Source organism: Haemorhous mexicanus, chromosome 1, assembly GCF_027477595.1.
Source record: "Haemorhous mexicanus isolate bHaeMex1 chromosome 1, bHaeMex1.pri, whole genome shotgun sequence".
In the NCBI taxonomy this organism is placed as follows: Eukaryota; Metazoa; Chordata; class Aves; order Passeriformes; family Fringillidae; genus Haemorhous; species Haemorhous mexicanus.
In genome coordinates this window covers 781,786-798,782 of record NC_082341.1, presented here as the reverse complement: position 1 = coordinate 798,782, position 16,997 = coordinate 781,786, and the positions used below count along the sequence as shown (strand labels likewise).

Sequence of the window (16,997 nt, the reverse complement as noted above, 5' to 3'; positions counted from 1 at the left end):
ACTGAGCTCACCCCTGACCTCCCTGGAGCCTGCATTCCCCAGAGCAGATCCATTGTGGCCTGGCAGTGCCTGTTACTCTCCCCTGGCTCTCAGGGCCAGCTGGAGCCACACTCATTCACTCCTTGTTTCATAAAAGGTTCTTTGGAGCAGGCAAAGACTCTGGGACTTAACCTTTGAGCTGAGATTAATTTCTAAATTTAAAGGCTGCTGGTATCTCTGGTAGCAGGGCTGAGCTTACTAAAATAGAAAGTTAATCTGGTGGTGTCTGCAGCTTGGTTTGGGGTGTGGGGTGCTCCAAGTGTCTGCCAGGCAGGCCAGGTTCACTGTCCAGCCCCTACAGGCTGGGAGAGCACGAGCATGCTCTGGGGGCTGTCCCTGGGGCAGATCTGTGCTGCCCTGACAAACCTGGGCTGGTTTGGCACAGGGCAGGTTCAGCAATGCAAAGTTTGGGTGGCTTCAGAGACACTGAAAGACCTGAGCCCAAGGAAGTTTGTTCCAGAGGTGTTTAAATATCCTGGGTTCCCAAGGAGGGATGGCCAGCTGCCACGTCTGCTGAGGTGCCCAGGATGTCTGGTCAAAGCCTGGCAGTGACACCAGCCCTGCCCAGGACCTGCCTGTGGAGCCAGCTGGGGCCACTTCTCCTGGGAAATCCATGTCCAGCTGGCTGAACCTCTACATGACTGATTCTTCCACAAGTCTTTGCAAGTGGCAACCAAATGTGGGTTCCTAACACCTGGTTCCCTCCAGGCTGGTTGCCAGGGATGCTGAAGTCACACCTGTGCCACTGAGCCCAGGCTGCTTTCCCACATCCCTGCTCTGGGTTTGTGGCTCTCTGCTGTTCCGTGATTCACACTGTGTTTATGGGAGTGTTTCCCATGGAAATGCTCCCACAGGATACCTGGGAATGCTGGCCTTGAGCCCTGGTGTCCCTGGGGAGCCCTCAGGGGGTTTGGAGCCCTGTTTCTGTTCCTGCTGCCTGTTCCCCTGCTGCTGCCCCCAGCCTGTCCCAGAAGTGCCTTTGGCCACCCTGGTGACAGCTCTGGAGCAGCTGGTGGCATTTCCCTGCCCATGCACTCCAAGGAGCTGTATTTTGTAACCACCTCAGCGTTGCCACCTTTCCTTGCTCAGCCTTCCAGGAGCTCCCAGGTGCCTTCCCTGTTCTCTCAGGCTGCCAGAAATGGGCTGGCATGTGGGGGATCTTGCCTTGCCTGATTAACTGTGTCAGTGAAGTGTCCTTCTGCTCATGAATCACCATCCTGTCCTTCCCTCTGCACTGCCAGGCATTCCCAGCCCTGGGGACAGCTGTGTCCCTGCTTTCCTCTCCTCTCCTCCTCTCCCACACTCTCCTTTCACCACTGCAGCTTTGCTCCTTGCTCAACTGCTTAAGCAGCTCTTTATTCTGCATTTTCTGAACCAAAAGCTCATTTCCAGGCTCCAAATGCTCCCAGAGCAGCTCCAGGAGAGCATTCCCAGCCCTCCACAGTGTGGATGTTTCTATTTTTATTTTATTAATTTCTGTATCTTCCCATTCCCTTTGGAGCACTGCGATGTTAGTGACCTCTTCCAAGATGTTTTATTGCTCAGGTAGTTGTGGTGATGACTTCTGATAGAGTTCCCAGGGTTTAATTCCCAGGTGGGTCTGTCTGGAAGGTCTGTTCTGGTCTGTGCCTGCAGTTAGAGCTTTCAGGAATCCTGTGGACAAGAGTGCTGTGGTTTAGAAACAATTCCTGATTGAATTTAGGAGGTGATGGCCATGGAATGGTTTGGGTTGGAAAGGACCTTAGAGGTGATTGAGTGCCAGCCCTGCCATGGCAGGGACACCTTCCCCTGTCCCAGGCTGCTCCCAGCCCTGTCCAGCCTGGCTGGGACACTCCAGGGGTGGACACTGTGCTGTGACACCCCACCCCAGTGGCTCCAGGCTGGCTCTCTGCTCAGCTGCCCACCCTGCCCTCTACCCAAGGAGATTTTCCTCTCCATGCCCACATTCCCCAGGAGCTGTGCCCAAAAGCAGCAGCTCCTGTTGCTGCCCAGCAGAAATACACACACAGTTCAGGTCCTGGGGAAAAGGTTTGGATGGTTTTTTGTTTAGTATTTCCCACTCTCAGAACCACTGAGGTTGGAAAAGATCTCCAAGACCATGGAGTCCAACCTCTGAGCAAGTTTTCTGTTCCCAGAAAGCAGAACAGAGGTGGATTTCACCAAGTGCAGGCAATGTCTGAGGCTGAAGGAGGTTTGGGAAGGGAGTTTGGAGTGTCCCTGTGCTCCCCTGGCCTTTGGCTTGGCCTGCTTGGCTGCTCTGGGGCGTGGTCAGGACACAAAAGCTAACAAGAGCTGAGACCAAACTTCCCCACCTGAGCCAAACCTCCAAAGTTTATTTCTGGCACCAGAGTCTGTGCTTGGCTCTCTAAGTGCAATCCCAAGGTGCAAACCCAGCTCCTGCTGAGGTCCTACCAACAGACCCTTCCCTGAGGGTGGGCACCTTGGATCCCAGGTCAGGAGTCACAGCTGGTAACAAACAGCAGATTTCCAACTGCATTCTGTGAAACAAGTTTCATCTCAGCCCATTCTGAGCGAGCAAGGACTGCTGATTAAAGCTGTGGTAACTTTACTCCTGAGAAAACCAGATCAGGGTCTGTGAGTGACCTTTGGAGGGTGTCCCTGAGCTGGGGACGTGGGACCTGGCAGGGGCTGAGCTGGGCTGCCCTGCTCCCCCTGCAGCATCCTGGGGCTCCTCCCTGGGCACAGAGCAGGAGGATCCCTGCTTCCCTAGGGGGAGTTCTGGCAAATTCTCTCAGTAAACTCCCAGAGCAGCTGGTGGTCAAGGAATTCTTGTCATATTGGAAAGGAGATCCTTGGGTTTCCTCTGTGAGCTGACCTGGAGCAGAGCTGAGCCTGCAGCTCCCAGCTGGTGGCTGCTCTCACCACTGGCCTTGGTCTTGGAGAGGGGTGGATTGCTGGAGAGTGCATTCCATCTGGGCACCAGATCCCTCTGAGAATCCCAGGCTGCTTGGAGTGGAGGGACCTTAAGGATCATCCAGTGCCACCCCTGCCGTGGCAGGGACACCTCCCACTGTCCCAGGCTGCTCCCAGCCCTGTCCAGCCTGGCCTTGGGCACTGCCAGGGATCCAGGGGCAGCCACAGCTGCTCTGGGCACCTGTGCCAGGGCCTGCCCACCCTGCCAGGGAACAATTCCCAATTCCCAATCTCCCATCCATCCCTGCCCTCTGGCAGTGGGAGCCATTCCCTGTGTCCTGTCCCTCCATCCCTTGTCCCCAGTCCCTCTCCAGCTCTCCTGGAGCCCCTTCAGGCCCTGGCAGGGCTCTGAGCTCTCCCTGGAGCCTTCTCCTCTCCAGGCTGGATGTGATGGTGCAGAGCAAAGCCTGGAGCTGGTGGCACAGCCCTGACCCTGCAGCAGGGCTCCCTGAGGTGGCCCCAGGCCTGGTGGCCGTGTCCCCAGGCTGGGCAGGAGCCATTTGGGGACGCTGGCAGCAGGGTTGGCTTTTATTGTCCCTGTTCCAGGGCTGCTGTGTCCCGTGGCTGTGCCTGAGCTCAGCCCTGTGATGGTTCTGTCCTTCTGTCCTGCTGTCTGTGTCACTTTGGCCCCTGGCTCTGGGTGACCCCAGGGCTGCCAGTGGCACAGGAATGCCAGGCAGGATTCCTGGGAGTCTGCAGGAGGAGTGATGAGAGCAGGGACACGGGCTCACAGAGCAGAGCCTGAGGTGCCCTTTGGCCTCCAGAGTCTGCAGGGGTTTCTCTGTGCTCAGCTCCTGCTTTTTGTCTCCCCAGGTGCAGATCCAGAACAAGAAAGTCGACCTTTCCAAAGTGTCCTCCAAGTGTGGATCTAAAGCAAATATCAAGCATAAGCCAGGTAGGAATTTTGCCATTTCTTCATTTGTCTGTAAGTTTTGTCCCTTAAATGCAGCTCTGGATTGGGACTGGAATAGTTTTAGGGGCTTGTTGCTTTCAGGGCATGTTCCCAGTGCTTCTGGAAATTCCTAAAAATGCTTCTTCCACAGTTCCTGGTGGTTTGATGAGCAGAGGGGGGGATTAGGAGATGTGGGATGCCCTCTTGCCTCTGAAGATAATCTATAATCTAATCTTTGACTCGTTTCTGCTTTTCCTGCTCATTTGAGAAGGAAAACAGGGATGCTTCCACAGTCATTCCAGGAAGCTTCATCCATGCTCACAGTGGCTTTGGGGCACTTGGAGCATCCCAGGATGTTCATGGAACATGGAAGCATAAAGGAAATTCCCTTCAGTCCTTCAGAGCACATACCAGTGTGCTTTTAGCCTTGAGCCCACAGCAGCTCCTGCCTCACATGAAACCCTTCTGGCCCCTGGGTGAATTTTCTGGGATGAGTGTGGGAATTACCTGCTCCCCACTGAGAACACAGCAGTTACTCTGCCTGAATTCCTGGCACTCTCGGATTTGTCCCCAAGCTCAAGGTGCTGGGGCTGGAGGGCCCTGGCTTGGCCTGAGGGATGGTCAGCTCAGTGCCCTTGGGTTGATGGTCAGCTCAGTGCCCTTGGGCTGATGGTCAGCTCAGTGCCCTTGGGCTGGTGGTCAGCTCAGTGTCCTTGAGCCCATGGTCACTTCAGTGTCCTTGAGCCCATGGTCACTTCAGTGCCCTTGGCTGCCCTTGGTCCCTGGGGACATTCTCCAGCCGGGAGCACTGCTGCCAGCACGAGGCCAGAGCTGAGTGCCCAGGCTGGGAAGGAGCCCCACAGGCTGCTCTTTGTGCCCTCTGGGAGTGCCCTGCAGGCTGCCCAGGCTGCCAGGTCAGAGCAGGGCACTCCCCTGGCAGGAGCCCTCGCTCCAGTGGCTCTGAGCCTGGGAACGTGGTGCCACGGGTGCGACCTCTGCGGGCTGGGTGCTGGGCAGTAACGAGCTGGGGGTGACAATCACTGCCTTGTCCAGGCTGATGGCAGCACTGCCACCTTGCCAAGGCTTCCGCTGCCTCTGAAGCCAAACCCCTTGGTTTGCACCATGGCTGGCCGTGCCCGGCTTCCAGAGCAGAGCTGAGGGTTTAATGATGTCACTGGGAGGCAAAGCTGGGCTTAGCAAGACTTGAGCTGGGCTTTGGAGAAGCTGCTGGGATGGTGGCCCTGTCCACGCAGGGGGGTTGGAATCATCCCTTGGATCCATTATTCCAATCTGTGGGTTTGTGCACTGATTTGTCAGCAAAGGAGGCAGCACTGTGTCAGAGGGATGGAGCTTTTCCCCTGGGAGGAAAGGCTGAGACAGCTGGGATTGCTCAGCCTGGAGGAGGAAAGGTTTTGGGGTGACCTCACTGTGGCCTTCCAGGACCTGAAGGGAGCCAAGAAAGATAGGGAGAGATGACTTCCAAAGGCCTGGAGTGCCAGGACAAGGGGAATGGCTTCCTACTGCCAGAGGGCAGGAATGGATGGGATATTGGGAATTAGGAATTGTTCCCTGGCAGGGTGGGCAGGCCCTGGCACAGGTGCCCAGAGCAGCTGTGGCTGCCCCTGGATCCCTGGCAGTGTCCCAGGCCAGGCTGGGCAGGGCTGGGAGCAGCCTGGCACAGTGGGAGGTGTCCCTGCCATGGCAGGGGTGGCACTGGATGATCCTCAAGGTCCTTTCCAACCCAGCCCATTCTGGATTCTGTGATTAATGGGAATCTATCTATATCTAATTTATCTATTCTATTTTATCTATTATATCTGTATCTGTAGATATCTGTATCTATCTCTCTATCTATATCTGTCTATAGGAATCTATCTATATCTAATTCTGCAATCTATTCCATTCTGGAAAAATCTTGCTGAAATTCTCAGCTCTGCAGGGAATGTGACCTCCACATTCCCTGCAGTGTTCCTGCAGGTGGGGTGTGTGCCAGAGGGGTGCCCAGGCAGGCAGGGCTGCCCGGGGATGCCAGGGCTGGAGCAGCAGGGGAAGGGGTGAGGAGGGCAGGGACACAGAGGAGCAGGAGGTGCCCTGGCACTGCTGAGTGCCCAGGTGGCTGAGCTGGAGGGGCCTGGGCAGGGACAGGGACAGGAGCAGTGGGACTCAGCCTTGGAGTGGCACCAGTGAGGGACGGTGGGGGTGGCATTTCACACCTCTGCTGGAGGAGGCAGCCTCAGGAGCAGATCCAGGGGGTTCTCTCCAGCCTGTCTGGATGTGCAGCATTCCCCAGGGCCCTGTTTGCTGGCAAGGCTGGAAATCACCAGCTTTGGTCTTCCAGAACTTTTCCTGGCGAGAGGCTGAGGCAGTGACTGTGGAACTTGTCCTGTCCTGGGTGGGACTGGGTGGGACTGCTGGGGGCTTCCCCAAACTCAGCCCTGCTCCCTGTCCCTGCAGGGGGAGGAGACGTCAAAATCGAGAACCAGAAGCTGAACTTCAAGGAGAAGGCCCAGGCCAAAGTGGGATCTCTGGACAACGTGGGACACTCGCCGGCCGGAGGGGCCGTCAAGGTGAGGGCAGGGACCTGGCACAGCCAGGGAATGGCTTTGATCCAGTTCTTGTCCTGCTGCTGCTGCTCCTGCTGTGCAGCTCCTCCACAGCCTGGTACAGCCTCCTTGCTTCTGGGGCCTCTGCTGTGCACCCCTGGCTGAGGCTGGAGCCCTGGCTGAGGCTGGAGCCCTGGCTGAGGATGGAGCCCTGGCTGAGGCTAGAGCCCTGGCTGAGGCTGGAGCCCTGGCTGAGGATGGAGCCCTGGCTGAGGCTGGAGCCCTGGCTGAGGATGGAGCCCTGGGTGAGGGTGGAAAGGAGAGAGCTGGACCCACCTCGGGGTGCCTGACCCTGCTGGGCATTCCCGAGGGCTGGCACTGCCCATCTCCATCCTTCCTCTTGGAACCTGAGAGCAGGGATCTCTGCAGGCTGTGGGCCCAGCAGAGGGGCTGGCAGGGGCCATGCCCCAGCAGAGTTTCACCCCCAGTGAAAGCTGTGGAGATCCATGTGCCCTGTGCTGGAGAGAGCACCTGGCAGTCTTGGGAGCATTTACAGATCCATGGAATGCCCTGAGCTGGAAGGGATCTGTCCAGCCCAGTCGTTCAGCCCTTTTTTGCTTGTGTGGGGGTGAGAACAGAGCACAGCTCTCGTGGCTGATTCATCCCTTCTCCCACAGGAGCACAAACTGTCCCCAGCCTTGGCTCTGCATGCTTTGGCTGCAGCAATGGGACATCTGTGCCCAGGGAGGGGACATTCCCTCCCCAAGGGATGTGTGGGCCTGGCACAACCCCAGGGAGCTGGGAATTGTGCTCAGGGAGTCACTGGAAGGGACCTGTGACACCCCTGCCATGGCAGGACACCTTCCATTACCCCAGGCTGCTGCAAGCCCCAGTGTCCAGCCTGGCCTGGGCACTGCCAGGGATCCAGCTGGACCTGGGCACCCTGGGCATCCTCCCAGGGAACAATTCCTCCCCAATATCCCATCCATCCCAGCTCTCCTTCAGCCTAAGGCCATTCCCCATGTCTGTCACCCCAGGCCCTCAGGAAGAGTCCCTCTCTAAATGTGAGATCTGTGAAGATGCTGTTTTTAAATGGGCTCTGGAAGCAGAGAAAATCCCTCTGGGAGCAGCCTCAGAGCTGCCAGCAGGACAGGCTGACACAGGAGAAACCCCTCCAGGCACTGGCATCCCCTGGGTGTCTGAGCCCTGGTTTGTGTGAGGCTCTGTGTGTGCAGGAAGGGCTCAGAGTGGGGCTCAGCTGTGTTGAAGCCTGGGTGCACGGGAAAGCAGCAGTGCCAGTCCTGGGGGCAGCAGGATTCCCAGGGGGATTGATCTCAGTCATTCCTGGCAAGGCAAGGGCAGAGGGCATGGCCACTGCTCAGGTTCTCCTGTCTCCAGCCCTGTCTGGAAACTCCATCCTGGCAGATCACGGCTCAGGGAAATCTGGAAGGAGCTGGAGAAGCTGCTCCAGCGTTGGCAGGGATCTGGAACTTTCTGTAACAAAATTCCAGTGAACTGGAGCTCCTGGTGCATACACTGGTGCTGTGTGCTGGGGAGTGTGGCTTCTACCCAAGTTCCAGATTCTCAGCTGCTCAGATTCAGTCTGATTGTGGACTCAGCTCAGATTCAGTCTGATTGTGGAGTGTTTCCCCTCCCTGGGTGTCTGTGCTGCAGTGCTGCTGCTGTCCCAGGGCCTTTCCAGGGAGATCTGTCAGCCCTGGGATCCCCCAGGGCAGCAGAGTCCCCTCCAAGGGCAGGAGGGCTCAGCTCTCCTCCAGACCCAGTGACAGCTGCTGGCTCCAGGTGGGCTGAGCAGCTCTGCTGTGAGACCAGAGCAGGAGGGGATTCTGGATTCTCTCTGGGGGCTCAGTCCTGCTCCATGGCTCAGCGTGGAGGGAAAAGGGGCTCCTTGTGTGAGCCTGGCCCTGCTGGTTTGGGACCACCAGGTGCTGGGAACACGGAATGCTGGAGTGGTTTGGGATGGGAGGGACCCTGAGGATCACCCAGTGCCACCCTGCCATGGCAGGGACACCTCCCACTGTCCCAGGGTGCCCCAAGCCCTGTCCAGCCTGGCCAGGGACACATCCAAGGATGCAGGGGCAGCCGCAGCCCCTGGTGTCCCCAGGTCACGATCCAGTGTCACAGCCGTGACCCCACTCCAGCCCTTGGCCCCAGAACACGGGGGTTTGTCCTTGGCATTCCCTGTGCCAGCTGTTCCCGGCTGCCCAGCTGTGTCTGGGAGCTCAGCTGCGGACCCGAGGGCACTCGGAGGAGCTCCAGGGCCCCGGGGTCCGTCAGACCCCGCAGGGCCGGGCAGGATTTGCTTTCCCAGGAGTGGAATCACCGCTGCCATCCCCTCCCGTCCCCGCGCCCTTCCCTCGCCCTGGCTGCTGACCCGTGCCCACGATTGTCATTGTAGGCGGAGGGCGGCGCGGAGCCGGCGCAGCTCCCGCCGGCGAACGGAGCGGGGCCGGGGCCGGGCGCGCTGCCCGCGGCCCCCGCGCTGCGGGAGAACGGCGTGGGGCCGGCCCTGGCCGCCCTCAGCACCGCCGACCAAAGGGAAATGCAGAGCCTCGACACTCACATCCAAGAAACAAGTAAGTGCCGCGGGCCCCGCCCGGGGCCGGGGGGAGGGAGCCCGGCAGCCCCGGGCACGGCGGCGTCGCTGCCACCGCAGCCCCCGACCGCTGCTGGCGACGTCTGCGGGGTTGTCGTGCCTTTCTTTTAATTCAGAAAATTGCCTTTTATCTTCCAGGCATCTAATGATGACATTATGGTATCGTCTTCCATTCCCCTCCTGTCCCTTGTCTCCTCCTCTCCCCGTGTCCCCTTGTCCCCTGCCCTTGTGTCGCTGCAGATTGAGTCTCACAAGCTGACGTTCCGTGCGAAGGCCAAGGCTCGAACAGACCACGGAGCGGAAATCGTCGTCTCCAAACCCCCCACCCTTTCCAGCAGCACCTGCCCCCGGCGTAGCACCTCCGCCAGCGACAGCCTGGGCTCCGTCGCCTCCCCGTCACCGCTGCCGCCGCCGGCCGCGCCCTCCCAGCAAGGCTTGTGACCCCCGGCCCCGCTCCGCGCCCCGGGGACCCCAGCTTGGCTCTCTTAACCCGGCTCTGGCTTTAGGTGGGAAGGGGACGATGTTCCTCGGGCCGGGCCGCTCCGGAGCGCTCGGCCCCGCCCGGGCTGGGGTCCCTCGGCGGCCGGGCAGGGCTCCCCTCCCTCCGTCCCTCCCTCCCTCTCCTGCCCCGCCGCTGGCCCGGGGACTCTCGAGGGTTGCTGCGGTCGGGGCCGGCCCGAGCGGCTCCGGCTGTGCCAGGGCGGGCAGAGCAGAGCAGAGCCCTGGGTTCGAGGCCAGGCCGAGTTAACAGGGATAAGCTGTGATCTTTCTTTCTGTCTCTTTTTTTAACCCCTTCCCTCCTCGCCGCTTCAGTTTCTGCCGCCTGTGGGATGCTGATAAATCCCCTCCACACTCGTTAGGCTGTTTTAACTGTTGACTTGAACCTTTTATTCTTTGTGACGAAGTGTTGATGATTTATCGTGTTCGACCCCGTGCTAAGTTTCCTTTTCTCTTTCCTTCTTTTCCGACCCGTAGGAGAGTAGGGACATTTAACCGCTGCTGCCGTGCTGGCTTCTTACTGACATATCCAGCCGTTGTAACTTCTTTGTTGTTGTTTGGGGTTTTTTCTTTTTAATATTTTAAAACGATGGAGCGAGTTCATGGGATTAAGCCATGTCCGGAACGAAAGGCACAGGAATGTGTAAAGGGCAAACTTGCTGTGAGAGCTCAGGTGGAGCCTGTGTTGACCTCGAGACGTGTAGTTGGTGCTCGAGATGTGTTAATTGATGCTCGGAGCCCTCCCCGGGGTGCCTTCTGCCGAGGTGGTTTATTTATTAACGGCACGGCCGAGCCCTGGGATTTCTCCCGTTTTGCCAGGGCCGAGGCTGGAGGGAGCAGGAGGCGCCGTGGGGGGGCCAGGAGGGCGCGGGCCGGGAGTTCCGAGGCTGCAGCAGGTCCGTGGGGGTGTGGGGACTGTGTGGGGGTGTGTGGGGTGTGTGGTTTTTGGGGTGGTGGGTGGGGGACCCGAGCGAGCGCCGGGATGAGCAGGGCCGTGCGGGCAGCAGGAGCAGGGAGCTCATCCCGGGGGCAGCCCGGGCCCTCGGGGGGCAGCAGGGCAGGCTTGGTGCCAGGGAGTTGCAGCTCTGACTAGGAAGGAGATCTAACCACTCTTGGAGCTCCTCGTTTCAAATGACACTAAAGAAACGAAATGTAAATAAATTAAAACAAAGCAAAAGAAAAGTGTTCTTGGGTGGTCAAACTAATTTAAAGAAAAAAAAAAAAAAAGGCAAGCAGAATAAAAAAAACACTGGGATCAAAGAGAACTGAACCAGGCGTGTGCTGAGGGGGGCTGCTCCAGGAGGGGACAGAGGGAAGCCTACAGCTTCTCATGCTTGTGGGAGTATTTCTTTGGGAAGCCAACAACGACACGATAACCCGGAATCTGTATTTACACACAAAGATTCTTATTGCACTTGTATTTTTTATATTAAAGTTTGCATGGTTTCTAATAAAATGGCATTAAAATGTACTAGTTTGCATCAAAGTCGTCTGGTAGTTTCATAAGTGCTTTTTCATCTGAATACAAATTTAAATGATGCAGATTTGCACCTGAAAGGGGCGGTTATATATACCCAGAGACCTCCCAGTGCTTCCCTTCCTCTTCCTCCTCCTCCTCCTCCTTCTCCTCCTCCTCCTCCCCACCTCTCCGTTCCCCTCCGCATCCCTGTGACCCCAGCCGGGGAAGGCGGCCGTGCCGTCGCTCCCTGCCCTCCCTGTGTGTCCCCGTGTGTGCCCGGCGTTCCCGGAGCAGCCACCGCCACCGGCCCCGGCTCGGAGGAGGAGCTGGAGCCGGCCCCGCTCCCGGAGCCCTGTTCGTTCCCTGTGTGCCGGTATATATCACTGCCCTCCTGTGACGCTTCCTTCTTTCTTTACTGCTAAATTCTACACACCAGCTTCAGCTTGGCAGCCTTGCCTTTGGTTTGGTTGATTTTTTTTCCAACACTTGAATTGAGGGAAAATTAAAAGGAGAGGAGAGGAGCAGGGTGAGCCCCTCGGCAGGACGGTGAGCCTGGAGCCCGGTTCCCAGGCTGGAGCCTCCTGGTTGCCAGCCTGCGAGCGGCCGGGGTGGCCTGTGCAGGGCTGGAGCCGAGCTCCGGGCTCACCGGCCGGGAGGGGCGCCGGGAGCAGCGTCTGTGAGCTGGGCAGCAGCCAGAGATGTGCGTGGGCAACCGCAGAGGAGGTGGAGGCTGAGACACCGCGTCCCTCTTGCTGCTCTTCCTGGGGCACCCCAGGGATGGTGGCCTGGGATGTCCCGGGATGAGATTCCCGAGGTGCCCGGGGATGAGATTCCTGGGGTGCCCCAGGATGACATTCCCTGGGATGTCCCAGGATGACATTCCCGGGGTGCCCCAGGATGAGATTCCCTGGGATGTCCCGGGATGACATTCCCGGGGTGCCCCAGGATGAGATTCCCTGGGTGCCCCAGGATGACATTCCCGAGGTGCCCCGGGATGACATTCCCGGGGTGCCCCAGGATGAGATTCCCTGGGTGCCCCAGGATGACATTCCCGAGGTGCCCCGGGATGACATTCCCGGGGTGCCCCAGGATGAGATTCCCTGGGATGTCCCGGGATGACATTCCCTGGGATGTCCCAGGATGACATTCCCTGGGATGTCCCGGGATGACATTCCCGGGGTGCCCCAGGATGAGATTCCCTGGGATGTCCCGGGATGACATTCCCTGGGATGTCCCGGGATGACATTCCCTGGGTGCCCCAGGATGAGATGCCCTGGGATGTCCCGGGATGACATTCCCGGGGTGCCCCAGGATGTCCTGGGATGGCATTCCCTGGGATGTCCTGGGATGACATTCCCTGGGTGCCCCAGGATGACATTCCCTGGGATGTCCCGGGATGACATTCCCTGGGATGTCCCGGGATGACATTCCCGGGGTGCCCAGGTGATGCCCCGGGCAAAGGGAGGCAGCTGGTCCCGGTTCAGGGACGGCAGGAGGAAGGCAAGTTGGCAACATTGCACTTTATCTTCTGAGACTGCAAAAAGCAAAGGAGCCCTGCACGGCTGCAGAGGGACAGTGAGTCACCCTCTCCCTGCACTGCTTTTCTCCGGTTCCCGATGATTTCCCGAGCGCCGGGCGGCCCCGGCAGGGCGGTGGTGGCTGCGTGCGGTGCCCAGGCTGTCCCTGCCCAAACCCCGGCCCAGCTGAGCCCCCGGCCCGTGCTACTGTGCCACTTCTCTAACACTTGTTGTGCCTGTGTTTAGCTGATTAACTAAATCCAGATACACTAGTTTGCCGTGGTGTTTCTAGGACAGCTTCAGTTTTAATACGGATTTCTTTTTTAACTTTATTTTGAGGAAGGGGCTGTACATATTGCTAGGCTGGGAAGGAGCCGTGTGTGGTGGGAATGACTTTAGTTTCCAGTCTGGAGAGGTGGGATGAGCTGGGTTGTGCTGAGACCTGAACGCTGCTGGGGAAGGGGCTGCGGGCGCCGGTGCCTCCATCGAGGTCTGGAAGCAGCAAATCCGGGAGAAAACAGGAGCTGAGCTCTGAATGAGATGCAAGTTGAATGTACACGTTCCTGTCCCGAGCAGGCGCCGGGGGTCCTGGCTTTGGCCGCACTGGGGGCACTGGGGGCTGGGCAGGGGCTGAGCGGGGCCAGGTTGGTGGCTGGCTCCGGGCAGGATGCTCAGCAAAGGCCTTTGCAGAGCTCAGGGCGAGGAGCGGCGCTCTGGAGGGGCTGCGCTGCCGCAGGGCTGGGGGGAAGCGGCGGGGCCGGGTGCGAGCTCCACCGCGGCGGGGCTGCGCTTCCTCCGAGCCTCCCCCCGCCGGCAGCAGCCGGAGCCCGGCGCCTCCCGGCATATCAGTGGCATCCACAGTTCTTTGGGCTTTTTGTACTGTTAAACAGCAACATTCAAGTAACCGAGTTCGTGGGCTCGAGGCCGCGGCCGCCCCGGCGTGGCTCCCGCTCGGCTCCCGGCCGCAAACTGAATGTAGTTTTCTACGCTGCCCCTCGCGCTGTCCCCGCGTAGTGTGGTGTGTGAGAAGGGCCCCGGGACCCTCGCGTGTTCGTGTCTAGGCAGAATTCCTTCTTTTCTTGGAGCTTGGTGTCGGTGGCGTCCTCGGGGTGACGGGGCTCCCCTGAGGGCAGGGCCGAGTACCCGCGGCCCTGCTGAGGCTGAGCGGCCGCGCTGGGGCCCAGCAGCCTCCAGGCTGAGGGGAAATGTCCCCCAAGGCCGAGCGGCCTCCAGGCTGAGGGGAAATGTCCCCCAAGGCCCAGCGGCCTCCAGGCTGAGGGGAAATGTCCCCCAAGGCCTCGTGGCCCGCGGAGCTGGCGGGTGGGGCGAAAGAGGCTCCGGGCGGCAGCAGCAGCATGGAAAGGGCTCTGAGGGGCTCCGGCTCTCCCTCCTCCCTCCCGCCTGAGCCCCAGCCCGGCAGCGCTCGCCTTCCGCCCTCCTCGCACGGGTCCCGCCGGCCGAGATCACACACGAGGCCCCAGCGCCCCTCGCCGTCCCCGCCCGGCCGCCCGCAGCCCCCGCTGTCCCTCACGCAGAGCACCGAGCCAGGAGCGAGCGCAGGGACCGCGGGCTGGGGGCGTGCGGCCGGGCAGGGGGGCTCGGGGCAGAGCCCCGGAGGGCGATCCCGGCCCTCGGCTCCCTCCGTGGTCTCGGGAAGCCACTCAACCTCTCTGCCTCAGTTTCCCCATCTGCAAAGGTGGGGGGGATTCAATTTTACCTCACCGGGCTGTTGTGAGGCGCGAGCAGCGCGTGACGTGTTCTCTAAATGTGACGTGTTATTATTATTTTGTGTCATAGGATTACTCTGCAGGGCGGGCCCGAGGAGGGGGACTCCGCTGTCCCTGCGCCGCGGTGGGGGAGGCGAGGGCTGGGGAGGGGCGCTCAGTGCTCGGCCTGAGACAGCAGCTCCGGGGGGAGCCCAGCGGTTGCTTCTGCCTTTGTGTCTCCCCTCCCCGGGGGCTGTAAGAGCGTCGTCTCCTTAGCAACATTTCCTGACTTGATGTTGTGATTCTTACTATTGTAAAGGGTTGAAATAAAGCTTCTAGATGTTCCTCCTCAGGCTGCTGTGGCTCTGTGGGGCGGGAGGGCCGGGCGGGGGCGGCGGCACAGCCCGGGGCTCCTGATGTGGGGCTGGCAGAGCGCTGAGAAGGGCGCTGAAGGAATTTGGGTGTCTCTGATTGCAGCCACAGGAGAATTCCCATCCCTGGCTTTGCTCCGCAAGCCTGGGCTCAGAGGGGAGGGGGCTTTGGGCTGACGTGGGCCCTGTGGGAGCCTCGGTGCCCATGGCACAGCTGGAACAGCTGGCACAGCTGGAGGTGCCCCTGGCCACTCACACAGATAAAGGAAAGGTTTCCCACCTTGGCTTGGACCTGACCTGAGACCCCAAACAGGACGGGGAGCCAAGTTCCAGGTCCCTGTGCCTGAAGCAGCCACTCCTGTGCCCCTCCTTGAGCACCGCTGTGCGAACAGCCCCAGCTCCATCCACCCTCAGCTGCCCCCGACACAGGCACAGGAGCACTGGGACAGCCTGGGTTGGCCTCCTCACGCGTGGGCAGCTCTGGGACACGCTGGGCTACTTTCTCCAGGCACCAGCAGCACCAGGCCGTGTCCCCCCAGCAGCCCTCCCTCAGTGCCAGCCCCCTGTGGCCGCTGGGGTTGGTGTGGGGGCACAGCATGGCCCTGCAGCCCCTCGCAGCCCCAGGGCAGCTCTGCACCTCTCCCAGCAGAGAAGCAGCTGTTGCTGCTCTTCCCTACCCAGGGAAAGGCACAAAATTCCAACCTTTGCAGAAAAAATAGTAAGAGAAGAATGAAGAGGACAGAGGCAGTTCCTACTCTATCCCTTTTTATTGTCTTTAATCTATGTTGTAAAAAGATCCAGTATCACATAACAGCCACGGAAGTATCCCAATATCACACTAGTTCGGAACCATTTAGACAATAGCTTAGTCTTTTTTTTTTTTGTCTTTTTTTTTCTTTTTTTTTTTTAAACCTGCTGGAAGGGAAAACCATACTGCCCATTATACAGGCCAAAAGAAACAAACACTGGTCAAATAATAGTGACAACCTCAAGCAAGTGAAATGAAGATGAGCAGTTTGGAGTGACCCCAGGCTGCAGGACTCCAAGGGCCGCCCACGGCCGGGGGCAGCGGGGCCTTGGAAGGGCCCCCCGGGCCTTGTGCTGGCACAGCCACAGTGCCCTAAAGCCCATGAGCAAGAACTTAAATGGTAGAACTGGGAGAACCAAAGGGTGGCCCCGGGGGCCATGGAAACGGCCTCGCTCCCATTCCCAGCTGCAGGTACAAAGAGCGTAAGAAATGGGAATAAAAAGAAAGGAGCCCGGGCCCCGGGGGGCACAGCCCTGGGCCCGAGGGCTCCCGTTACAAACCCCGACCCTCACAACAGCCCTGTGAGGTAGGTCACTGTCTTCTTCGGACAGAGAATCCAAGGCAAAGCTGGGATTAAACTCCAGATTCCTCAGTGAGTGCTGTGCCTGTCGCAATCCTCCTTCCACAGAAATATGGTCCCTGTTCATAGAAAACAAAGGATTTTGTGCCTCTGCTCCTGGCTTCCCGCAGGAGCGGCGCTCACAGGCAGCCTGGCAGCTACAATCACGTCCTGTGTTGCACAAGGGACAGGGATCCGGCCTCCTCCACGTGGGGAGAACAGGAATTTAAAAAAAATCATAGGAACAACGCAAGAGGACGAGAAGTACAGGCAGGTTGGGAAGGACGAGTCACATCTCACACTCAGACGCCACGACTGTGCTGGGGCTGGCAGGGCCCCTCGGATCCCGCGTGGAATTCCTCTCCATCCGGCGCCTTCGGGGCTTCCTCCACGTGGAGAGACAACGATCAGCGATCCCCTCCCTGCCGGAGCTGCTGCATCCACGATCCTGGCACAGCCGGGACATCCGTCCTCCTCTTGAGCCCGGAGCAGCTCTGGCCCCGTGGGGAGGGGGCAGAGGAGGCCCGCAGCAGCCGTGGCCTTGTTCCCGGTCAGGGACGAGCAGAGGAGGGGCGGGCGTCCACGAGCCGGGGTCCGTCGGCACTCCCAGTCCATTCCCGGCGGGACTGCGCTGCTCTTCCCACGCGGTGACCATGCACGGAGCCGACAGCAGGAGATTCAGACAACATTAATCTTCTAGGATGGAGAGAGATGACTTCACAAGGGATAAATAGAACTTTATTTAAATAAACATTTGTGAACATCTTTATACAAATTACAAGTCCCCACACGAGGCTGCAGCTCTGCCTACGAGCCGAAGCTGCCGGGAGGGCCCTTGAGCAGATCCACCAGGATGTCGAGCAGTTGGCTGTGCTGGTGGTGCAGGTCCCCGGGGATCGCGGCCATCTCGTAGCACAGGCACGTCTCCACCATCTTGGAGAGGGACACGCGGAAGTCGCGCAGCAGGCGGATGGTGTAGGAGTCCCCCTCCAGCACCAGCAGGTCGCTGTCCGTCAGGGACACCGTCGCTCGCCAGCCGTCATCTTGGGGGGGA

At 59.4% G+C, this 16,997-nt stretch overlaps 2 protein-coding genes across 13 annotated transcripts in view; one reads left to right on the top strand and one right to left on the bottom strand.

Annotated features, from left to right (window-relative positions):
* The window catches only part of MAP4 (microtubule associated protein 4), a 148,536-nt gene extending 137,527 nt beyond the window's left edge, over positions 1-11,009 (top strand). For 9 of the 10 annotated variants that reach the window (XM_059869756.1, XM_059869604.1, XM_059869913.1 and 6 more), the window contains 4 exons: positions 3,787-3,868; positions 6,320-6,432; positions 8,828-9,005; positions 9,164-11,009. In XM_059869756.1, coding sequence (XP_059725739.1) covers positions 3,787-3,868; positions 6,320-6,432; positions 8,828-9,005; positions 9,164-9,171 — 381 coding nt within the window. In that variant the 3' untranslated portion in view covers positions 9,172-11,009. The remainder of the gene's footprint in view (positions 1-3,786; positions 3,869-6,319; positions 6,433-8,827; positions 9,006-9,163) is intronic. The other variant, XM_059869524.1, reaches the window with a different exon arrangement.
* A 4,315-nt stretch (positions 11,010-15,324) lies between these two features.
* Positions 15,325-16,997, bottom strand: part of DHX30 (DExH-box helicase 30) — a 31,678-nt gene continuing 30,005 nt past the window's right edge. For all 3 annotated transcript variants that reach the window (XM_059870769.1, XM_059870607.1, XM_059870677.1), the window contains one exon: positions 15,325-16,986. In XM_059870769.1, coding sequence (XP_059726752.1) covers positions 16,751-16,986 — 236 coding nt within the window. In that variant the 3' untranslated portion in view covers positions 15,325-16,750. The remainder of the gene's footprint in view (positions 16,987-16,997) is intronic.